This window comes from Drosophila mauritiana, chromosome 2R, assembly GCF_004382145.1.
Source record: "Drosophila mauritiana strain mau12 chromosome 2R, ASM438214v1, whole genome shotgun sequence".
In the NCBI taxonomy this organism is placed as follows: domain Eukaryota; kingdom Metazoa; phylum Arthropoda; class Insecta; order Diptera; family Drosophilidae; genus Drosophila; species Drosophila mauritiana.
The window spans coordinates 6,998,304-7,023,931 of NC_046668.1; the positions used below are offsets into that span (position 1 = coordinate 6,998,304).

Sequence of the window (25,628 nt, forward strand, 5' to 3'; positions counted from 1 at the left end):
AAAATGCAGACCCATGCAGGGCTTTTTGTACAGACCCTTCCAAGACAAAGCCAATTACGCGGAATTATAGCTCTTCTGGAAATAAAAAGCTCAATTACTCACCAATATGCTTCGATTCGTTGAAAGCCTCCGGAATCTTTCGCGTGAGCACCGCGTAGACCGTGCAAATAACAATCAGAAATATTGGGTAGGAGAACGCAATCATGTAGGAGGCGTCGATGTACGAATCGCAGACGAGCAGATTATCCTCGCGTGTGGGATAATGGTGCATGGCATGTGATGGCGCAATTACCATCCAAACGCCGTTGATGAGTATCTGCGAATGGAGTGAATGGAACGAATGACACGGAGTCAGCGCAGGGCATCTCGATTCCACATCCGCCCCGTGGGTCACCGCCAGGAGCGCCGCCAGACCACTCCACACACTCACCTGCACACTAACCAGGCACGCACAGATTACCAGCTGGGACTTGGGACTAATGAAGGAGGGTCGCTTGGCGGACTGTTTGCCCGCTTTGAAGATCCGTGCAATGCGATTCGTTTTGGTCAACAGTGCTGCATAAACGACCGTGAAGCAGAAGCCGACACCGAACCTGTGGGAAAGCGGAAAAGCGGAAGAGCGGAAGTTTCGGATGAAAATTCGCACGCATCATCTCGGCAATTTGCACACTCACCGCTGAATGGCACACACTATGTTGGTCGGCTTCAGGACCAGGGCAAAGGTGACACCGTAGCACATGAAAATCCCCGCCAGCAGGATGTAGCTCAGCTCCCGCCCAGAGGCACGCACTATGGGCGTGTCGTTGTGCCTGTTGGGTGGAAAGTGGAGGAGGGAAAGGCGTTACTTCAGTTTCAAACTTGCAGCGACGTTTTCTTGCGCCAATTACTGCATCATTTTTATGTGTCTGCTGGTCAACTTTGTGGCGAAGTTTGCCCGGAAAGGGTGAAACTTTTTAATTGCTTTCCATATCCATACAAGCGCACAGTGTTGTGCCAATAAATACAGTCAGAGAAAAACAAATCAATCAGGAGTATGCCTTATTTGAAACTATCTACATAGGAATTTCACTGTTTAAAAAACAGTACCTCATGAAATGTTTTGCAATTAGATCACGATGTCCTTTAGCTTGTCACAAATATAACAATAATAACTACACTTATTAACACAAGAACGAACTATCATAACCCGTTACCTACTCTTCATATTTAAAATTATTATTATATTATTCACATTAACCGCACTATCAGAAAATATTGGTCTATATATTATTAAAAACGGTCTTATTGTTATTATTCCTGACGGGTTTTCTGTTTAAGAAAGCAAATTTAATGGTTGAATGTTCTCTGATGACAAAAATACTATTTAATATTATTAAAAGTAACTTTCTATACCCGCTTTTATCGCGGTGTATGCGCTGCTCACCTGACAAATACGCCCATTACGAAGAGCGTTACTAGGATCCCGGTCGCACTGAACGCCATAGCACCGATGGCCCAGGCGGACTCCGGACGCAAATATATCTCCGGGATGGGGCGGCAGTACTGCTTGTGGGCGTCGGGAAGAGTCCCCAGCTTGCACAGCTTGCAGTGGGTCTCGTCATCCGGGTGGCGGATCTGCAATGGACGCACCGCACAAAGGAACACTTGATAAATGGATGGGGCGAGCACAAAGGCGGCATGTTTGCCATTCACTTGCAGCCCCTTTCAGGCCTGATGGCTTAATTGTTTTTGCCTGCTAGTCACCACTTTTCCCATCTCCCGTCAACGCGTTAGTTCCGGAATAATTCACTTGGCGCTACATTTCAATCTATTCGAAGGGCCAACAAATAAATTACTGGCCCCAGATGGGCTTCACTTACTTGATAGGTTGTGCAATTGAAGCAGTGCCAACAGCAGCTCTCGCCTTCCACGTACTTCTTGGCCTGACCCACCAGACATGGCAGGCTGCAGACGGACTCCGGCGGCTTGGGACTCAGCCGCTTGAACTTCACCTCTGGGTTAGCGGGATAATGAAATCAAAATTAGTATTGATGAGGAGGAGGGTCGCATCTTGGTCACTTTTCGAACTCATTTGGTTACAGGAGACTAGGGATGCATTGATTGTCAGGTACTTTTACTTTTTCCTGCTCTTTAGAATTTAAAAATCTGGAAGGCCAATGGGGCTCTATCTTACCCGACATGTTGAGCCGCAGCTCGCCCTCGGTGTACTCGCCCACCTTGACCCAGTGGTACTGTCCCGCCTGGGACTGCTTGAAGTGGATGATGTTGTACCGGGCCGGACCGTCGCCGTTCCCGTCGAAGCGGAACTCGTCGCCGCTGAGGCCTGCGGAGGGATTGATCGAATAGGAGTTAAATGGGTTTATGGTTTCACGCCTGCCAGGGACGACTTCGCCGACTTTGCCGCTTGCCCGCTCGCCCTATCAGAAAATTGACAATCTGCGCTAGGCAGTCAGGGCCTTTGGCTCCTTCCCGTCCGTCTGTCTGTGTAATTTATTGAATTTCAATCGAGTTCAATGACGATGACAAGCAAGTCAATTTTCCACTCGAAAGCATGGCCAATGCGCCTTGTAGGACTCTCGCAGGCTGAGATATGCCATTGTGTGTGTAAGTGTGTGCGTGTGGCTTTTGGCCCAACTGCAAGGACGGGTTGGCAGGAAATTTCCACTTAAGCTATGTGCGCAACACTTGCCGGCTGAAGGAACTAAGCGAGAGCGAAGGTATTTGAGTCAGTCTGACATCCTGTTCTAAAAATCCCCGGGAATAGTTACTCCGTTAATTTGACTTGCTTTTATCCTGCACAAGTGGCTACACGGCTTTTATTTCTCACTCACCCTCAAACTCCACTTTTCGCAAATATTTGAGCAAGTCTGCACCCTTCGTCGGCTTCATGGCCTCGCAGAGCGAAGGACCTCCGCCGCACAGGTCGCGATGCATGTCCCTGAAGAGGGGAAATTACATTACATTTTATTTATTGCTACCTCCTAGGCTGAGAAAGCAACTATTAATTTCTTAATACGTTTAAAGTGTTACTGGGTTGCTTTCGAAATAAGCTTTATCGTACCTCAGGGCGTATGCAAATGCCATCACCGCATCGCTAACAAACTGCAACTGGTCCTCGAAGTCAGTGTTCTGGCGTGAAAGTCTCTCCTTTGTGGTGCACTGTTTGGTGTAGTTATTGTACGGAGTGCTCGTACTGCCGGGATATCGGCACTGGAAGTGATCCTCCCAGAATTCTGAAATCAAGATAACCATTTAGCGAGAGAAAATACTAATAAAGGACTACTTATATCAGAGCATTAATGACACCACTTTAATTTTAATCGGTAATTCACTTACCCACAAACCAGGGATTGCGTTGATTGTTCTCCACCGTCAGACTGAGGAAGTACTCCTCGAACCCGCGCACCGGATTCGCCTGCGGCTGCACAGACAGCGTGCCTTCCACCTGTTGATGACACCAAGACACACGCGGCGTATACTTAATGAACGTGATCAGAGAGAAGGGCCATTTCTGGGCTTGAAGGTCTTAGACAAATTAATTAGCCACGCACAGACGCAGACACGATTAATCCAAATTGAACCATAATTCATCATGGGAAAGGGCGTGTGAAAGTGTTCTTTCGGCCGCCATCATTTATAATTTTTTGGTTATCATGTCGTGGGGTTGGGCCCTCGTATGTGCGTGAGTATGTGACCGAAATCCGAACCATTAATCAAACCTAGTTGTTCCGCCCATTTAGGCTCATAATTTCCGGCTGACGGTAACTGGCCCGTCATCCGATCTGACGAAATAGTTCACCTACCTCCGGTTCGTAGTCGTCGGACACCAAATTCCGGGCACTCCAGCCATCGGATCCGATCCAGGAGAAGGAACCAGTTGCATTCGCCCGGCGGACCGCCCGCATCACTTGGCGCACCTCTTGATCCGAGCCGAAGATAATGGCCCCTGGGCAGCGGCGGATTAAAATGATGCGAAAGGAAGAAATTAATTTTAATTGCAATCAATAGTGAATGAGCGGCTTCTGTGCGCAAAAGAAAACAATCTGCAGCTGCCAACTGCTCTTGTGTTTTCCTTTTCGAGGACTGCCCTTTCATTGGCGGCTTAAAGTGTTTTTACAGTATTAAATGACAGCCCATTATTTCGCTCTGAATATTAATTACGCAAATGATGTATCAATTAAGTTGGATTACTCTAGCCGTTAGGCGTAATGCAAGTCTTCAAAAGTTCACATGACCAATGGTATATATTGATGTAATGCAACCACTTTTTCAGATGTTCACCATATGGCGGCGTATCTTTACTATATTTAGATTTTCTGCCAAGGTATTTTTCTTCAATTTGCAAGGAAAACAATACTTTAATTGGCCCCAAAAAGCTAACAGTAAGTCCACAAAAAGTGTGGAGATATCATTAGAAACTCCAAGCAAACAACGTTCCCAATGGCTAATTGGCAAAGCCGACACCTAAGTCGCTTGTGGTCTTGTGGATGGAACTCAGGAGCTCCTAAAAATATCCTTTGGTTAGGTGCTCACCAAATTTTCCTAAGCTTTCTTCAGCCCTTATTGTTTCGCTCTGGACAAACTTGTATGGGATACGTGAGCTGCAGTTGTCACTTCTTAACGGTCCGCCCAAGAGGTCCTTTGTCTTAGCCATAATTTTTTGCCCCTTCAACATGTCCCGGTATCGATTTCCACTGCCGCTCCGCCACTCAACGTAAGAGGAGGGAATCTTATTCAAAGGCAGCGGCGGCGACAACGGGAAAACTTGTCGATACTTTTGTGAAGTGAAGGATATTTTCCTTGGATTTTCACTTTGCCTTAGACATGCACTTGAGCGGCTTTCTCGTACACAGTAGCCTGTTTATAGCAGTCGAGCACCACGGTTATTCTTAGCAGGGATATCAAATTTAATTTAAGAGCCCACTCGCCAGGATATTTATGCAGATTAGGGGGAAACTTTAAAGCCGGGCCAGAAAGTGATCTAAAACGGGTGGGGCCGGCCATGTCCTGGCTGAAATCGCATCAGCTTGGCACATCGGCGATAAAAAGGAAAAACATGTCGGCCCCCCGCCCACATTCCATTTAGCTCCGGAGTGACATGTGTGGGGATCCGAACAAGCGTAAAGTTCACCCCTGGCGGCAGTTACCAGCCGCAGTTACGGATCCGGAAGGGCATCATTTTTCAGGGACCCAACTGGAGCCCGCACCAGAACCAGGACCAGAGCCAGGACCACGACCCGGACCAGAAGCAGTGAAGGAACCCTCGATATGCAAAATTAAACAACTGATGCCAGGGAAAATACTTTGTCAAATTGATTAATCGTTGCGAGGCAGCGAGCGCCCTGTAAGCGGCGTCAAATCACAAATCACAATAAATAATGGTGGCGGAGGAACCCTTTTCTTGGGCGACCGACTGGGCCGACTGCTTTACGACTCCTGATGGCGCATTTATGTAAATCAAAAATTGTTTGCCAGACAAAAGTCAATTGTTATTGGTCGACCCGTGTGCTTTTTATTGGCGGGCACGACCCTGATATTCTTCACCCTTTCGCGGCACTGACTAATGATATGCGCAAAGCTGTGGGCGGTAATTATTTTTAATTTATATTTCTTTTCGGCGTCTGCGACTGGCAGCTGATATTCGACAGGGAAACACAAAATGTGAAAACTCAAATTGATTGACATTTATTTTTTGTTTATCTCGCCGCTGAATCGCATGATTGGCGCAGATTGGGGCAATGCCATGTGGAAAAATCGTTTTTATTTAGGTTGAAAAATCGTTCCGATAAATTTGAACTTGGCCAACCCTGACTGGAATTTTTAATTGCTTGCCATGTCGAATAGGTGGTGTCATTCATCAGACCTCAGGGACGCCAAGTACTACTCCTGGCTTTTTGTACGCGGACAATAAACAGGACCCTCATTTTTGGCCATTACAAATACACACTTTTTTGCACCACTACAGTATTGGACGTATCAGTTTGCCCACTTCTGGGCGACTATCTCTCAATTTATTTGCAAATAACTTTTTCCGTTTGTTTTGTCGTGAACTTTTTAATTTCCCGCTGGGACAGATGGCACAACGGCGCGCTGGCGAGGGAGTTTTTAAATATTTTCATTTAATTTACGCAATTTCCGTCGCCCAGCCAAAAATCCTAGCATAGTTCCCGACTCCGGATCGCATTCATTGCGCGGGCGTTGCGAAGGGCTTTCCTTTCGCATTTGCACTGCGCCTTCGCTTTGACATTTTCATTTTAAATTGCATTTTGACTGGCAGACTGCAGTCGCTGTTCCGGTTGGAAATGCACTTTTCCTCCGCCGCATCGCCTGCTATCCCCATTTCCCACTCCCAACTTCCCACTCCCCAGTTACATACCTCGAGCCCGCGGCTTCGTCAGCAGCTTCTGCACTATATTGTCGTAGGCGATGTCCTCGGCCACTCCCGAATCCTTCACCAGCTTCTCCTTGATGGCAATACAAATGTTATGGCGTGCCAGGAGCTCCTCCAGTTCCTCGAAAGCCTGAAAACAAGTGCAGTGTGGGTGAGCCATAAAAACGCATGTGGTGGGATGGGTAAAATGTTGACGCAGGTACAAGGATACAAGGCGTTCACTTAAAATGTATATCGTTTACACTGCACGCGACTGAGGATATAAACATATGATAATGGAGTGCTGCTAACGAGTTTAAACGGCACTTGGCATTATTTTGAGGAGCCACCGTTTAAGGATTACTAGTTAAATGACTTGCCCTATTAGGTAAAATTAAAAAGGTGGAATGTAGTTATTTAAAAAGGGGAAAATTGAGTGCCTGAAACTTATTGAACACTTTTCAATGTTTAAAGGTTATCCAAAATGTCACCTTCTTAGGGATCTCTGTTCATATAGATTTTACACTACCTACACATAGTTATCCAACAAAGTAAAATGAAGCAGCATACATTAAATTTGAATTTTAACGAGCTCTTTTAAAACATAGAATTCACATTCTTTAAACCCATTTCTCCACCATAGACGCACTCCTTTCTTCCATTTTAATCAAAGTTCCATACATAAACACTCACCTTGATTCCGTAATTGCTCTCCTCGTAGATAATCGAGACGTAGCTCCATCCCATCCGCTTCACTATCTCCACCATGGCCTTCACCTGGTAGTGATCCGAGGGAATAGTGCGGGAGAAGTACTCGAACCGCTGTTTGTTGCTCAGCTCGGGGCTGGTGGAGAAGTACGACACCTGGATGGAAAAAATGTGGGGAGGCGGGTTACAATATGATGGGATAACATTTTAGTTTCCAACTATTGCTATTGCTTGGGTGGCACAAAGTGGCAAGTGTGCTATTTTATGTAAGAACCCCTTTCACTTTAAGGTTCGCCATTTAATTTTCATATTTTTTCGCACTCGTTCTGGGCTATCGCTTCTGCAGAACCTTTCGTAAGCTCCTTCCCAGTTTTTCGCTCATATTTTCCCGCTTAAGCTGTTTCCCAAAAACCACAAACAATGCTGCTGTCGAAGAAAACATCAGCTGGCATTACCTTGCGAAACCCAAAGCTGTGGCAACTGCAGCAAAAGGCCAACTGTGGTGACCTGACCCAAGCCGGGAAACCAATTTCACGCACACATAAACCGTTCGGTTAGAGGAGGATCCGCCCACAAGCACTTGGGCCAGGCACTAGGTGCATCCTGGGGCAAATCGTCCATGGCGTGGCAAGTCAACTGCAAGTGTTTAATGAACCACTTGGCTTCTAATTAAGTGTCATTACCATTAGTCAACAGTTTCTGCGTAAGTGCTTGATTACTTGTCAAACGCTTATGGCAAGACAGGCATTGCAACTCATACCAGACTTTATTTCTGTGACTAATTTACCTATGGTTTACGGCATTCTAAGTTTCATTTAATCAGAAGTAGTTTAGATTTTCATGAGCGTTTAAAGCATCGAATTATAGCAAAATTATTGTGTAGCTCTGGCTTTGTTGACTTTTGATAATTGACTCACTAGAGATGCAAATATTTACTTTTATTCAAGTACGAATAATGGTGAAAAACTTGTCAGTCCATACAAAAAACAATATATTATATATATATATATATTATATATATACGAGTCCTTTCGTACTTTTTTCAAGATAGATAAAATGAAATGTTTGAATAACCATTTAATTTAATACAGCCACTTCTGACGGCAAAAATGTTACTTTAAACCGAAAAGACAGCAAAGTATTGTTCAAGCATTTAAAACACTGTTATCCAAATACGATAAGCCATAAAATATTGCATGTGCGGAATTTTTAACTGCATTGTCATTCGAATTGTGTCCTTGCGAACATTTTGCATTGCTGCCAATTTCCGCTAAGCCTAAACGAAACTCACTAAGTCGCTATCGACCAGAAATTTGAATTGCAGAACACACAAAATTTGTTCGAAAGTGCTGTTTATGCGAAGCCAGCGCAGAATCCACGCGTGCAAACCAAATGCAATCAAATGTTTATTGCTGATTTATGAGGTCCTTTCGGGACGATAGCTGGGCCTGCATGGAACGGCTGCTGCTCCTTCGACTGGCACTTCGTGTGCGTTTAATGGCATCCAAGTAGTACTGAGCACATACTATATATATCGAGAAGGGATCTGGCAGTCAGGCGGTGGCAGTTGGCTACTTAGTTATTGTCGCGTTGTTGACTTTTGGCTCCAGCTCACGTAGCCGGAGCAGCCGAACCGGGCACTCAATCTCCTTCAACTTCCAGCACGTGATTCATGCCGGCACTCGGAAAATGTTATATTCCTTCCTGAATCAGAAATGGATATTAGTTTGTGGCGTTTTTCACGCTCTAGTCACCACATGAAGAACACCCAAAAAACTGCAATGTCGCTTGCAGTTGAAATACGAGCAATGCGAGATACAAGCTTTTTAAACGGTAGTGCAAGTGACGGGTATCTGATAGTCGATCTGTCCAGTTTGTTATTGGTTTTGGTAGGATATTTATAAGTAAGTCACTTCTTTAGCAGCTAAGAATCAGCATTTTGGAATCGTATATCAATGATAAATTGAACATAGAGTAAAATAATTACATTAATTGTTATGATTGCTGAGAGCACCCCAGCTGAACACTTCCTTGCAACTGCTGCACTTTGTTCCTCTAGTTGGCCTGCGGGACTCGACTAATTTAGTGGCACGTGCAGACACTTAGGAATCGGCAAAGCCAACCGAAAGACCTGCCAGCCATTACAAAAGTTACCATGTGGCTTCTGGAAATTTTAATTACGAAATAGGAGAAACTTTTTTTGGCCAAACTAGCACATATACATGTAGCTGCGAGCATAAAGCAAAATCTGAACTAAAAACAAAAAGGACTGCCCTTTTGTGCCATGACCTTTGGACTTCGCACGCACTGAGTCGCACAGTTAGTGATCACACAATGGAAACTCACCTGGGGAATTCGGAATAACCGCAATAAATTGGCAACTTGTATGGATGTGACCGAGGAGGCGGCACCCACCACCCCCGAGATGACCTTGCGCACCTGCGTCTTGTTGCAGTGATACTCCGCGTCATCTATGTTGCTGATGGACCCTGAAAATGTAAATATCGAGGAATAGTTGAGCAGTTTTGTTTATATTGTGCTGGTAAGAGAGATTTTCCCCCGAAATTCGCATTATTCAAAAGCATTTATATTGCAGCTAGTTTTTCCACCTGCAACATGGCACAACTCAATGCGCCTTTATTTTGTTTGGCCACCGACATCGGACCAATTTAATTTCATTTTATTCTGTTGGTGAAGAGTTAGTTAGAACTAATGTATACAAAACTGATTAAAATGCTCATGTGTGCAAAAATATGGCTCTCACAACTTTTCTCTACAAAATACAAAAATATAAATACAAAATTGCACGCTTTTAGATATTTTTACGTTTCAACATAAACTAGTCTGCATAAAACTTTCCCAAAATAGGTTTTAAGTCGGTCCAGGTTGGGTCGGAATCATTATTATACAACTGCCAATCGAAAGTTAAATGGAAATAAATGCACCTTAGTTGTATTTGATTATACCAGTTTTAACAACAAGACTCGAAAGTAGATTGATCAATAATTGTTGTCTTAATCATAAAGTGTTCTTACAGTTTTTTATAATTAATGTTCAAATATATAACTCCTTTTCTTGTTATAGTTATATACGCACCTATTTTTTCCATAGAAACTTTCTTTCAAACTCTAAACTTTTATGCAAAATGCCGCAATTAAGAACTTTGAAGGCCACAAGTTAACGCCTTAACGCTAAACTATAGTAAGCCAACATCCCAAGAGAACCGCATGCCCACTACTATCAAGTGCTCCCAGCAGCTGCGCTTAAGTGCAAATTAATTAACACTCCGCCACGGATATTGGCTTCATTTTGGCCATACAATCGATGCCCAACTAGATTATTATTAACCAAATACACACGATTTCGGAGCGCGGTGTTGGAATGTGGAGTGTGTGTGCGGGCACAGTGGGGCATCGTCATAGTTTACGGCCTGCCTAATCCTGTCAATATAATTCAGTGACTTGGAAAATTATATTTTTCATACGTCAGCCGCAACAAAGACAGAGACGGGAATGCACGGAGCGAAAGAGATAGAGAGGAGCACAGCACGTCGCTCAAATAAATCCTTGCCGCGCACATAAATAATGAAATTATGGAGATTAGAAAGTGTTCTGGGACGATGACAAGGATGCTGGCTCTGTGCCCAATTGATTATGGATCGTTGGCTGACTGCTCACTATGTGTGTGTGTGTGTGAGTGTGTTGTATGTGTTTGTGTTGTGTGCGCGCACTGAATGTGTGCAGCTCTTTGTTCGGCCCGATAAAAGTAATAAGCGGCATTTTGTGTGTCCTTGATCTTCCCTCGATGTCCTTGCGCAAGGCAATCTCATGCCCAGCCGTTTTGTCTTAAGGGAATTATGCATATTAGTTGGCGAGGGAGTTCCCTTCCTACGCCCGGAAATCCCATAATTTATTTATTAATTTAGTTTATTAATGAAATTTATATCTGGGGGATGTTGATTCGTTGTACGAGAATTGAGCAACCACTTACACCGAGCCGAGCGTTTGGATTACACAAGCCCCAGAGATACCGCTCCCTAATTCAGTTTATCATTTGCCTGAATAAATTTGCAAACAGTTTCCACCCGTGGCTTTCACAACACAACAACCGCTGTAATGCAACTGCAATTGAAACAACTTTTACTCACAATGAAATCCACACAAGTTTCACAACCAGAGGTATGCATAATTTGCATATAAATGCGAAAATAAGCCGAGGCTGTTTCACGTGGCGTATGAGCAATGTGTACGCCAAGATGCACCTCAACAATTCCACGTTTAAGCAAAACATAATCACCCTTGCGATTGGTCTCTAATAATTTGAAGGTAAATAAAATAAACTTTTAAAGGTTGTGAAAACTTTAAAAATAAATTGTGAAACGTAATTATCGGTAATCAAATGTTTTAATACCGTGCTTCAGTTTACTTTTGAAATTTAAGCTGTAATAAAACCTTGTTATCAATTCTTCATGGAGGAAAATTATGATTTATATTAAATATTTAGGGAAATGTGGATTTGCTTTTTATTTTTCTTTTCAATAAACCCTTGCTCCCTAGCACAGTAAAGGATATTCAATATTCGACAGTCACTATTCTTGATTTTACCTTTACTTGTGCTTTGCCACTGCTCACTCACAGTTACTGCTTACCTTTGATAAAATCTACGGCCATTTCAAGGCCATACGAGTCCTTATCGCAGTCGTCGAGGATATGGGCACCCAGCGTGATGTTCGGCAGGAGCTGCTCCCGGTTAATCCTGTCGATCGTGAACAGCATGGCCTCCAGGGCCTGGATGCCACCCTGCGGCATGATGGGCCCGCAGGTGATGCTGTCCTCGCGCGAGTGTACCATCATCAGGCCGCCCAGAATGACGTCGCCCTCCACGATGGCCTCCCGCTTGACGGGCCAGTGCCTCTGCGGCTGGGTGGCGTACAAGCGATCGTTCTGGAAGCTCACCGAGTCCGGCAGGGATCTCAGGTACTTGCCACTTCCATCCGCCGAGCTGAGCGGCAGCATTAGGTTCATGTTGTTCAGGGGCAGGTGGCGACCGCGATGGCGACCGGAGCGCGGCGATGCCAGGTCAATATTAGCATATCGCTGGTAGTCCTCCAGCTCGAAGTGGTCGTAGGTAAGGTCTGCATTAGCCGGCGATGGGCGCTTGCCATCAGGCGATGGGTCATCGTTGGCATAATCCGGCGACTGCAGGTGGCTCATCCACTGACGCCAGTGCTTGCCCATCTGCTGCTGCCGCTGCTCCAGCTCGAGCATCTCGTAATGGCTCTGTCTGTGCTTCCGGGCGTGACTTTTGCCGCGATGCTGACGATTATGGAGGTGCTCACAGCCACGATGATTGCCATTGCCAACGTGAGCTCGGTGACTGGCACTGTGACTGCGACTGCGACGATGACTGGACGCCAGCCCGTCGTCCGCCTGTTCGATGTCGCCGACCACCTGGCTTTCGGTCTGCAGGATGTGACAGGTGGACAGGACGACCAGGAGCAGCAGCAAGCAAATTTGCACGGACCATTTGCTCTCGTCACAGACTGTTTTCATATTGGCCTTGGCTTCGGTTTTTAGCTTGATATATTCTAAATTCGCGCGAATCGCGCTTTATTTGTATATGCGCGGATTTGGGTTGGATATGCTTTGGATTAGCTCACAGTTCAATTGCTTTTGGCGATATGTGCGACGCATTTTGGGCTTTGTGCTTGTTGATTTCTCACAATTTATGGGTTTTTTTCCGCTTTTGCATTTTGGCCGTGGCTGCATTTGCAGCTGTATTGATTTTGAATTTATTCAGATATACCAATAAATATTTTCAACTAGCGATAACGGGTCAAATTATTCAAGTTTACAATATTATTGTTTTCATACCGTTTATGTTAACATTTTATTTAAATAATTTGCAGGCTTAAATGTCACAGCAAATAAAAGCGGAAATATTTCATTGATAGATTAATATACTCGTGCAGTTTATTTTTAAATGATCTTAACAAATATTTATTTCAGTTCTTTTATTTATACTTATGTTCATTGCAAATTGTCCATAAGTTCGTTAAAAGTTTAAATTTGACGACGTGGTCACCCCGCAATATTAACAGAAATACCTCCATTTCAACCAAACCCCCAAAAGGTTTTCAGACCCCAAGCTTATAACTGTCAACCTACCACGAGTATGGGGCTAAAGTGGGCGTGGCCCATGGGCATCTGCCCATAAAAATGATTGCCCTGAGGTAAATTAAATTTGCATAAAATTGTGCGCGCCGCCACAAGACGAGGAAAATACGGGCGAAATGCAAGGAATCCTTTGCCACGGGCAGTGGAAAAAGAAGCGAAAAGACGGTCTTGCCGGAGGGTTGCCAACGGTAATTAATCAAATTGTTGGGATCGTAATGAGCTTCTCAGTGCTTCCAGCCCCCCCTGCCGGTCACCCGTCCTTGCCGCCCATCTTTCGTCTACCTCACCCGCCCCACTAATCAACAAACGCGTTAACGCCACTTTAGACAAGGCCTGCAGTTGGAGTTTACAAAATTACTTATCATCAGTGTAATCAGCGGCATTATCAAGGTAACCCGGAATGACACCGGGGTCTGTGGGTCTGTGGGTCAGTGGGTGGGTTGGTGGGTGGCTGGTTATACGGTTGGATGGGTGGTTGAACGGCTCCAAGTTTGTCAATTGTCGGGGTGCCGCCAACCACGCCAACCACGCCAACCACGCCGGCTGCAGCATCTGCGCCTCCGGGTTCCAGGACGCATCGAATAATGAGATTGCGTTAAACAAATGGTGCTTTCCCTTTTTATTGTGCGTAATAGACACTGGAGGCTGCTTACACGCTCGTAATTTATTTTGATTACATCTGTCGCTGCTCCGTCAGAGTATCTTCTCATCCGACAATGGCTTATCCTGTGACTCCGGGCCCATCGACTTGTCCGTGTAGATGTTTTCTCAGCGACGGCTATCAGCGATTAATGTGATGGTACAAAGTCGTAATTAGGACAATCTCAACTTCGCCCTTAGTAAAGTCCGTAGAACGACTAAGCTGTCAAAGTTAATAACACAGCGGTTTTCATCAATGTAATGCTGAATAAATCCTTTTAAGGAGTACTCACATTTACCAATAATTTTTTTGATTCTATTATCGGATGAGCTTGGTTATACAGAGTAAAGCCATAACTTCCTAACTTCCTTTAAGAGTACCGACCAAGAGTTGAGTTAACTTTCCGAGAATTTCTTATTTGTACTCTGATCTCTTGGATTGCACATACTAAACTTTATGTAAATAATTTTTAAAGGATTTTTTCGGCATTTTCGGTTTACTTCGATTTCAGTGGAGGGACGGCACGTAATTTCCCATTCTTGGCCATTTCTCGAGATTTTTTTTGCATAACGAGCACTGCCTCCAGCTGTCAGTGACACTTGTCTCAACGTGTTTTGTTGGACAATGTTCATGGCGAGCATTACGAGGAGCGATCCCTGCCCAATCCCCAGAAACCCTAGAACACCCTGGAAAACCCATCCGAACCCATCTCAGTCTGGGCCAACTCAGCTGAACACCCACTCCGCTTTGTCATTGTCTTATTTTGCATTTTGTATGGCGACTTTGATTTGATTGAGCATTTTGTTCGTTCGCCGTGTCCCTTTTCGCTGATTTGAATTTTCGTTAAATTTTGCTTTTCTCTGTCACCGAAACGTTTTTATGTAATCCCGGCCAGACTTTAAGAGCCGCAGACGATATCCTTTTGTTGGCTTTTCCATTCGTTCATTCGTTCAATCGGTCTGTTGTGCAAATTGATTTCGTCGATACGATTTACAGTTTCATAAAGTGAAGGACTCTGATGAGTTTTCATGTAAATCTGGCACTTGGAGTGTCGTGTACATTACTCTGGCATAAATTAAGTCGTCCTTTCGATACTTCAGTCCTTCTTTTGCTTTGACATTTAATTTTCCAGCACTACTCAGTGTTAAAAAGCCCTTGTGCTCTTCAATGTGCAATGTGCATGTTCAAGAGTAGGTTTTCTTAATATATCAAAGGAAATGCTTCAGTTGTGTAAATCGCAAAATAACGAGCGCACTCATTAGGGAATTGTTTCTTTTAGTTTGTGTATTCTTATTCAGAAACCACTTATTGGTTGCTCTGGCTGCGAAGTAGATTGCCTTGTGCTCTTGATTTTGTTAACTTTCTAGTGTCAGTGCGAGGTGATTTATGGCCCACCCACTCTAATTTCACATCTCATTTGCTGTCGTTTTCAAAATGCCGACGAAGTGCGGCATTTGCATAAACTCGTGGGCGAAACAATAAAGAAAATTTCACATCAAGTAACATTCAATCACCTGTCACACACCTGAGCCTCTTGGGCTGCAGCTAATGTCCTGGCCCAGGATCAGGTTCAGGCGTCGCCTTCAATTTGCCGGCAGGAACACAGAATTAATAGTAACACATGGCGGCCCCAGAAGTACGCCGCTCGCACCCAAAATATGAATAATTCGGCGGGGCGAGACATGCAAATGCCTAACATCTCCTCGTCCTTTGCCAGTTACAAATGTGAGTCTGTGATAAATTTCGTTGACATGGCAGGAACACAGAAAGTTGGCAGCCTCCCCTGCGACGAGGGATCAGGTAGCTGGTAATCACGACATTTCAAATTCCATGTGCAGATACGTCTCGCCTACGCTCCTGCGAATTTGTGACAGTTGTGTGAATACATTTTTTAATTTTATTACCGCGCAAATGTATTACGGGCAATAAGATTCGGGTGGCCCAGAGTTATGACATTGGCCATGTCTGCGGTGAATGATCAATCAGATGATTTCCGCTCGCCCATTTCATATTCCCAGCACACGGCATTCAGTGGTACACACAAACAAACAATGTATGGATGGCGAGGTTCCAGTTTCTGGCAACCCAATGCGTTCCAAAGAGCGTGAACTAAGATATTTGGTATGCGTGGGCGTACAAGGGCTACACAGAGCTCTGAGTTTTCTTTATGGGCTAATAATAAATTTAAGGAAAATCTTCCATCACCCAGTCTACCACTTCCCCGCATTGTCAAACGGTTCAATGTTCTTGCCAGGACTTCCCTTTAATTTCGGCTCTGTTTGTCTGCGTGCTTAGTTGGGATTATAAGAGGTCCCCGGGGCAAAAGCGCGTCAAACACATGAAATCAATTACATTTCTCTAGTGTAGGCACAGCTGCCCCTTGCCTCTTACTCCGGTCCAGATGGAGCTTTGTCTAGAGTTCCATTGGCCCTGGGCCTTCGGGTTGCAGGCTGCTCGGTTTTCCCTTTTTCCGCTCAATCCGGGCGAAATCTCAGGTATTTGGGAGCTAATAAAGTTTGCCTTAAAGTATTTGGCATAAAACTTTGCCTGCGTGGGCTGAGCATATTTGTTTTGATATTAGTGGGTCCTCGGCATGCATGACGTGCCCTCCATTTAGTCTATTCATATTTGCTTAGTTCAGTCCTCTGGCCCGCCAAATGGAAGTCCTTACACGTGGCCTTCTGCGCATTGGTAAGCAATTTCCATGCCCATTTGCCGGGCTCAATATCAATCATCAATCAATAATTTCCTAGGTTTTATTGTTATTCGCCAGTCAGTATTTTTATGTATTTGCCAGGACGAACCCTCCGCGCCTGGGGCCTACCTAGATGGCCCCATTCCTTGGCCCGAAACGGGGTCGGTACTGAAATAGTTAGTTGGATGACCGTAATGGAGATATATGCTACAGAACTTGGCTTATTTGCAGGCGATGGCATATTAAATTCCATGTTAATGTTGAGCACCCAACTTGTGTTTTAATAAAGTTATGGCCGGTAAACCAACAAATTAATTGAATTAATCGTCATCAACAATAACATAACAATTTGATGCTCTTATGTGTGGGAAAAGCTTTTTGTAATAAATGCCTATTAAATAAGCACAAAGGATTCGCGCACTATTGAAACAATGCATTCAATTCAGCGATATCGACAAATGCCACTTAATAGAAGGACGATGGAAAGCAACCACACGCCTTTAAGGCGGCAAAAATCAAATAGTGGCACAAAAGAGCCGGAAATCAAACGGAGCCATTAAGTGAAATGTAGCGGAAGTCTCATATAAAAATGCAATTATCCTGCCACACACACTACCACCGCACACCCACTTCCACTCACAATCGTTTAGGGAACGGATGACAGGAAATCAACAGGCAGCGCCATGTAGCAATTTAGCAGCAAATTGTTTTCTTCCACATGTGGCAGTGGCAGGAAAACCTCAAACCTTGAGCTTAATCAAATGGCATGCCGGCCAGCAAAGAGAGCCAAATCAAACAGGAACCTGCTGAAAATGAATAGTTTGCTGCCAGTGAAGCACCACCAATCACCACGTGTATTGTCTATTGTCTTGCGTATGATATTTCCCTGGGTCCATCGAACCAAGCTCAATGGAAATGCGAGAATGCTTTCTATTCAGCAGTAATTAAATTCAGCTCGACAAATACACGCATTACACTAACTAAGTCAACGTGGTGGCAGCAAGCGGCCGTAAAGTGAAAATTTTCATAATTAATTTTGGACCCATCTCCTCGAATTCCCTTCGTCCATTCCCCCCTCCCCAAAATCCTTCGGCATGTTCAAGCGCACTTTGTCCGCTCACCTGGCACTTTGGCCAAGTGCCACGCCCATGGTCTTGCTTACGGATACGGATGCGGATACTGCTGGTGGATTATAATCGCGCTGGCCGATGAAACAACCACTAGCCCATTATGCATAGCATACTCGGTGGGCTTAGCTCCTATAAAATTCGATTTGAAGACTGGCCAGCTTTTGGTAATTTGGCTAATTGAATTCCGCTGTGCGCTTACGACAAACGGCCAATGGACTTTCCTTTCTGATCCGTAAAGCATAAAGTATGTTCATAATGCATAGAATTCGCGTAAATGTACACAAAAACTATTTAGACCAATTATTTATGGTTATGGTTAGTTCACATACACTAAGTTATCCATTTTTCCACTTAAAGATACGGTTTGTTTGTATAATTTATTTAAAGGAATTTCAGAGTTTGGTGTAAATTGCAACATAGTTGACTATTGAATATAGTACCCTTTGCTCAGAGTAAATTTTCCATTAAATTATGCACCTTGCCACCTTCAACACCTGTAAGTCATGGAAAATCACAGATTCGAGTGGCAGACGCTGAGGAGCAGAGGAGTCTGCTGTTCGGGTGCAGCTACTCGATCTGGTTTGCACAATTCCATGTCATAAGCATGATAGTCCTCGGAATTCCTCCGCTTATCGGAGAGGTTCACACTTCTCCCTTAATTTCCCCCGGATTGGAAGCGGCGGGAAGTGCGGCGCACAGGACATCGTTTTCGCAAATGGCTGTGCACGGCGCTGTAAATAATCCACACCATGTTTGCTTGCCACTTGGCAGGACCGAGATCCTTATGGCAACTCAGCGAGCGCAAATAAGTTTGTGTGTGCTTGCTGCTGGCTAACAGTCAATATCAGCAAACTGCCACCAGTGGCAGCCAGCGGAAAGCAGCAGCAGCCAGCTGGCGAGGGCAATCTGACACTATATTGGTTCGGAAATCGAATGCTGACATGGGGCACAATACGCTGGAATGCACTCAGCCGGGCTCAAATTTATTTGCCTATCCAATGTGGGTATTTATGAAGTTCCGTGCTGCCGGGCGAATCAACACTTTATGACATTTATTCAGGAAAAAAAGGAAATGTGTTCTATACCAGAGGCTTTCAGCTTATCGAAACTTAAGCAACAGCCATAAAACATGTAAGTTAAATTCAATTAATATATGTTTAAATTGCATATGCTTAAAAAAATATGCATATGCGTAAAATATTATTAATGATGGCAGAGCTGTAAAGTGCTGCTCCGGAACTGCAATATAGGGTAGATACATTAGTTCAAAAGTTACCAGCTTACTGCACTCATTATTTGCATGAATATTTAAATTTTACTTATTTCAAACCATAAACGATATAAACAATGTACTTGAAACAAAAAGGGCAGTCGCAATTGCTTTATGGCCCTTCCGCTTTTTAGCTGCTAGTGACAGCTTATGGCGTTTTTATGGCCGAAACCCCAAAAAGAGTATAATAGAAGTTGGCCAAGCTGGCAGGATGGTAAAAACCAAATTGCGCGCAGTCTTAATTTATGCCGCAAGCTAAGTTCCGATTAGGGAAACTGCAATTTGGCCCACGGATAATCATTTACACGACTTGCGGAGCTAAGCATGCACTCCCATGCCCCCGCCCCCCATCGGCCCATAAATCACAAAACAAATTGAGAATTTAGGAGCTCTCGACATGCAACAGGATGGAGGAGGAGCGTCCTGTGCAAAAAGCTGCAGAAATGCAAATTGAAAATTGCACATGGTGTTAACAATATTTTATGGAGTTCACTGGCCACAGGGGACCAACGCCCACTGAGCCCGGGGGCGTGGCTTTAGGCCAAGCTGCAATTAAAGTAAGCCTAGATAATACATTGCATTATGCCAAGCCTGGACTTTGGCTGGATGTTATGACTACGGGCCACAGAACTTTTGCTAAGTTGTGAACTCATGGAACTTGGGCCTTTCATGAATATTCCAGTACCCGAGTGACCAGGGAAAAATGGCTGAACGAGCACTTTTACTGGCTACATGAAATGACGTCAAATTAGGTGGATAGGTGCTAACACAGAAAATATTATGCCTGTAAACGAAATGAAACGAATTGGTTGTACAAAATATAATTTGAACACACGTAAGAGTCGTACTTTTTACGATATGCATATAATTTGACTTTTTAACGCCGTCGGACGATTTTCGACTCGTGGCAACTCGTAAATAATTCTCAATTTGGAGTTTTCGGATTTCGAAGGCGTCTGACAAGACACTTGAGTTGCCAATGCACTTTTTATGATTGTGCGTGTAAAATAAAATTAACTTTACTGCCGGCTTACGTGGCGTATGTGTAACTTTTCATGTCCCGGCTATAAAGTGTGAATTTCAGTTGAGTGCCGGGGGAAAACGCTTGAAAATGTGTTTAAAGTCCGTATTTCGGATTGTGCCATAAAAGCTAAGGCGACATAAACAGCAATTGCAAAAATTCACTCAATACAAAATTTGCATTTAACATTTTCGAGAAAATAGGGATTACTATATTCTAAAGCAAACAAGACAATTTTTACACTCCAGCTTGATTATCACTATTTAATTGAAATACCTCCCAATTTTAAAGCGCACAGAGGACATCTTGAGCTGAGTAGAAAATTGATATAACTTTTTCGTTTGTGAAAACATCGCTGGCGGCAGCTGTGTTTACTTTGGCCAGCAAAAAGCTCCGCGGGCAAAAACTTAATAATCCCCCATGCGCCCTGTTGGCAGTCCAATGCTGAAAAACACTTTGTGGGGGTGTCGCACAATTAAGTAAAATACGCCAGGTGCTGCTGCCACTCACTTTTTTATGTAAAATTTAAATGAAACATTTTGATTCGCGTTGAAATGCAAAAGGGCCAACAAGTGGAAAAACATTTTTATATTTAATGTTAATATGCAGTCTTTGCGATACAATTACTTGTAAATACAACACGTTGCTCTCCTTTTTCAACGATATATTGTTGTTTTTGGGGCCCATCTCCGAATCTGAATGCTTTTCAATTATCACGAAACAATATTTAAGAATGCGCCGAAGTTAAGCGGCTTTAAATGTTTAACGCGCCGCCCACAGCATTAAATCGATCCTCTGCTTCTGCGGGGGCTTCAATTATTCAGCATGCACACGGGGTAAAAGTGCAATGTTGATGTTTTCTTTATTTTTCCGGCTTTTTAATTAAAACTCATTTGCGCATTTGTGGGCTGTCATTACAAGTTACGTGCAAATGTGCGCGGATATGCAAAAGGGGAGCGATTCAGACGTGCCTTGCCACATTTATGCGCCACATTACCGGAAAATAAAAACTAAAACGGCCAGAGACGAAGTAAGCCATCCGAGCGTGGTAAGTGCCAAGGAAAACACACACGTGAAGCCATCGCATTTGGAGTAATTCAGAAAACCATAGACAGAATTAATATAAAATACCGAAAATTGAAACTTCAAAGTGGCAGCTCGTGCGTGCCACGTCCTGCCTCTTTTATTTTTATGAGTTCCCGGCCAAGAGCCAAAAATTGGCATAATATTTGCCTGGGAAAGGATACGTCGAGCCGAGGGAAATAAAAAAAGCAGACGCATAAATATCAATCCATCAAACATTTGGTAAGTTTGGGCTAGCAGAGATATTCGGTCTCCGAATCGATTCGTGCAGAGGGGGCTTCGTTTTAAAAAGAAAATTATTCAAAAGTGTACACATACATAAACATAAACATAAATCCAAAGAGCTGGAAGATAAATGATTTCAATTCAAGAGTCCACACTCGAAAATAATCACCTTTAAAGTAGGTTGCTAGAGCACGCATTTCCTTGGCTGTGTGTGGGTTTTCACTAATAAAGCTGAATCATAATCTTTCGACTGAGCAGGATTAGCAATGCTGCACCATTAAGATTGATGTCGATAAAAGATAAATTTGTATGCGCCACTGCGAGCGGCGTTTACGCTAACACCAAATTCAGCCACTAAAGCAGCCATAAAATAGGCTTCATAAGGCACTCAAAACCGCATGAGAAGCCTCCTAGATGAGGCTTTTCCTCCGAATCCCTACGATTTCCTGCGATTCCCGCGCAGGAACGCTCTCCTGTTATCAACAGTCAATAAATAAAATCTCATTAAGTTCGAGGCGTCGCAGGAGAGTGCGAAAGTGCAGGAGATTGGCGCCCCACCGCTGGCGGTGGAGTAAAATTATAAAATTTCCATTTTATTGACATTTGAAATTGACTGATATCGGCGAGCAGAACCGAAAGGGAAAGGGCATGCACGACTGACGCTGCGGTTGAGTTTAAGTGTCTAAGGCGAACCCAAAGCAAATTTGCGGCAAGCGAAATAAAAGCCAGGAAGCAAAGAAAATACGGGCTGAAGGGGCAAGGGGAAGGGGAAACATGGCCCACGAGTCAATCAGGTTCGATGGAAAAAATGGTTCAATAAAGTCAACACCCCTGGCGAAGGAGCAGGGCAGGGGGCGTGGCATGGCCCACGGCCAGCCACTGAGCCAGTCAGCCGGAGTTCAAACAAAAAGCGTCGGCAATATTTGTTGGCATCCAAATTACATTAACGCCGCGCCCACGGAGGCCAAGACGAAGGCGAAGGAGCAGGCAAGGACGACACATCCTGCAGCCCAAATGAGTGAGTCCCAAGTGTCGATGGCTGATAACAGCCGGAAGCCAAGTGTACAGAGAAGCCTCGACGGCCACAGGGGCGAAAGCTCAAAAGACAAAGGCTTTGGGGAAAACAATTTCCAGCAGCAGCACAGTGTGTATATGAAAAATAAGAAACAAGAGCAAGTGTATTCAAATTGGCTAAAAAGCAATTCTTTTCGGAGCGGAGGTGTGTTGTAGGCGTGGCTGCCTGATGGGTGTCACACGAATTTGGACGTTTCGCGGGGACGAAAAAAGGAAACTTTCGGCAATCAATAATTCAAATTGTGCGCCCGCAAAGCCAGACAAAAACAATGGAAAAAGAAATATTCAAAACAATGGCGTTAATTTGCATCGGCCAGCCAGTGAAGCGGACAAACTTTTATTTACGCTAGAAATTCAAAGAATATGCGGCTGATGAATACAATTATAAAATGTAAGAAATGCAAAACAAAACAATAACAAGTCAAACTAAAGTTGCTGCAAAAAAAAGCATAGAGCAAATATTTTTATAGATTTCATATGTTTCGACAAAGGCCTCTTTTCTAGGAAAAAATACCATACAAATGGTTGCCTGCCTATACAGAGGGTTTATTAATATCCCTAGTGTAGTGCTTACTACCATATATATACTTATATATATTCTTGATCAGTATTAGCAGCCGAGACGATGCAGCCATCCGTCTATCCGTTCTACGCCAACTATTCTGTCAGTTTAAAGCCAAACTAAAGTGAAGCTATTCATGACACTTATGCTATGTATTGGTGAATATATTTTTTTTAAGCTTGAAATGCATTTTTCCCTACATATTACAAATTAACTTTTAATATAGAACACATTTCGATAAAAACGCAAGGTCGAATGCAAAAAAACCCATTTTGAGCAATGATTTTTGTATGAACCCATTTGAACGCTATTTTAAGGATGTGTAACTATTTGAATTATTCAGGGCAAAAACAAATGACCATTAACAATACACAGCATTTTTTTAAATGCTTTTACACATATAAAAGCTGGGAAAAAATATAAAGTTTGTTTAAGTTTATTTTTTTCATAATTTAAAAAGTAAAGTACTTAAAGCGAAGTTCCATCACAGAAAATAATCCAAACGTGTTTTATTCCATTTGAATTAAATGAGAATGTGACTGGTGCTAAAACTCATAACAAAACGAAAGTTAAACTCAGTTTCTCGGCCGTTTTCCAGCTTGTTTTTAAAGTGTCGTAAATCATATAGTAGTTTGTAGTTTGCACAGTTTCTGCCTTTTTGGCCATGGCCTGTGGCAGATTATGATTTATTGCTTTGGGAGATTGCAGCTCCAACTTGCAGGATGCAGTTAATTCCTTCGGTATTTTATGGCAAGTCGAACGAATTCCCTTTGAGTTATTTTGATGGACATTTTTCGATCAAAACATCCGTCCTCTTTTACATTTCAGCCCAAAGAGGCTGTAGCCCTTTTAAATATTTAACGAACTACGTATTGGCGCATGACGATTTAAACACAGAGCTCCCACTTCAGTTTCAATCTACAGCAGACAATCGCTATATGCTACTACTATATTTGTATCAACAAGCACGTGTCTGTTGCCCAGGTCCGAAACAGCAAGCAAACAAGCTGACTGAATTCTGAGGGGAATTTCGATCGGGATGTGGCCCCATATGAAACAGGGATGGGGCATGGGGATGGGCTCTCCGACATCATAATATAAAAATCAACATCAAAGCAAAGGAAAGGCAAGCTTAACTTGTCGCCCATAAAACAAATTGGCAATTTTATTATTATGACAAACAGTCAGGATGTCACACAGTCAACCCATCCAAGACCTCGCAGGAGACTGCGGAAAAGCCGGAAAAGCGGCGACGGGCCACAATGAGCTACGCTTATCTTTCGAAAGCAGCTAAACCGCTTTTGATTATGTGGAAGTTGTTGGCCAGGACAAGAACGGGCTGTCAGCACGAGGAGGTCTAATAAAAGCGCCAACAATGTTACGCATACGCCCCATCGCCGGCCCTTGTTTTTTGGCCGTTTTTAATGAGTTAACTGCACAGCCATGGCTCACATGCGGATTTGCGGTTTTTCCGAAATTCCGGGCTAGAATGCCAGCCATCTCGGTGCACCGAAATGCCATTTTGATGGTGTCGAAAAATGCCATTTTGATTTTCGACTTTTATGAGAAGCCCGTGCCATTGCTGCTGACCAGCGACCTTGGAGAGCGTTGAGTTTAGTACATCGTAAAAGGGTTTTGTAGCTCAGGCAGAAAGTTTCTATCAAGTTTCCATCCAAAGTTTTTGATGTGCAATTAGTTTTCAGGGCGATGAAATGATTCGAACTCTGGCCAGGACCCGGCATTAAAATAGCTTAAGGCAGTAAAGTCAGAGCATTAAAACAGTGCCGATAAATCTTTACAACAAACCTGCTCAAGGATATATGGCCTAAAGGATGATAAATTGAGCACGAATGATTTAATTCAAGCATTTGACTCAGTCCGGATATTTTAATTATATAACTAAGGCAATTCTAATTTAAAAACAGAAACCATTTGACATTTTTTTCTATGTGTGACAAGCTATTTGACATCTGTTAACATGTTTAATTAGTACATACAATTAAATAAGTGCATAATCGGCCAGCATTTAATTGCAACTCATAGCATGGTCAGTTTTAGTTCTTTGATTAGAAGATTAATTATTAATAACAGTTAAAAACAAGCTAGAAAACGGATTTATATTATTTCACAAAATCACCCAAGTACTTAATCTATATTAATTTATATGTCAAATACGGACGCATAGACTGCGGACTAGAAAGTTTGTCCAGCTTTAATCCTGAAAGATGGCTCACTTAAAGTTATAAGCCCTTCTGACGAAACGACTTTCTGGCAAGGACCCAATAACTATGTAAAATTATTTGCTAAGCCAGGACTGACAAGTCATTTTGAATGCCAACCGAAGCAAGGGACGGCAGGTTTTTGGGCTCCGGCACAGCAATTGAGTTTCTAATTGCCCGCGCTGATGGCGCATAATTTGCCAGCTCATAAATAAAAATGTCCTGGCGAGCAGCGAGCTGCCAGCATCTGGAGCCGGACAAATTCGCTGTCCGTCCTGATTCCCTGGAAAGGAGTCATCCTCGGGCCGCGTTAAATGTAAAATTTATAGGCCATTCCGTTGGCCAGCACGGTAAGCCTTTTAAAGGCTTTAAAGTTGGGCGGACCCGAGCCCTAATCGGCTTGCCATGCTAAACACGCTTTTTTGTCTACGGAAAATTCAATGTATTGGAATTAA

At 43.5% G+C, this 25,628-nt stretch overlaps 1 protein-coding gene across 2 annotated transcripts in view; it reads right to left on the minus strand.

Moving 5' to 3' along the window:
• The window catches only part of LOC117137093 (metabotropic glutamate receptor 2), a 46,980-nt gene that overhangs the window by 5,849 nt on the left and 15,503 nt on the right, over positions 1-25,628 (minus strand). Inside the window, exons 2-15 of one of the 2 annotated variants that reach the window (XM_033298379.1) lie at positions 11,727-12,899; positions 9,425-9,567; positions 7,064-7,234; positions 6,377-6,521; positions 3,804-3,946; positions 3,337-3,445; positions 3,062-3,233; positions 2,832-2,938; positions 2,174-2,323; positions 1,860-1,993; positions 1,424-1,614; positions 675-809; positions 431-593; positions 103-316 (exon numbers count right to left, since the gene is read on the minus strand). In XM_033298379.1, the coding sequence (XP_033154270.1) occupies positions 103-316; positions 431-593; positions 675-809; positions 1,424-1,614; positions 1,860-1,993; positions 2,174-2,323; positions 2,832-2,938; positions 3,062-3,233; positions 3,337-3,445; positions 3,804-3,946; positions 6,377-6,521; positions 7,064-7,234; positions 9,425-9,567; positions 11,727-12,630 (2,881 nt within the window). In that variant the 5' untranslated portion in view covers positions 12,631-12,899. The remainder of the gene's footprint in view (positions 1-102; positions 317-430; positions 594-674; positions 810-1,423; positions 1,615-1,859; positions 1,994-2,173; positions 2,324-2,831; positions 2,939-3,061; positions 3,234-3,336; positions 3,446-3,803; positions 3,947-6,376; positions 6,522-7,063; positions 7,235-9,424; positions 9,568-11,726; positions 12,900-25,628) is intronic. The other variant, XM_033298378.1, reaches the window with a different exon arrangement.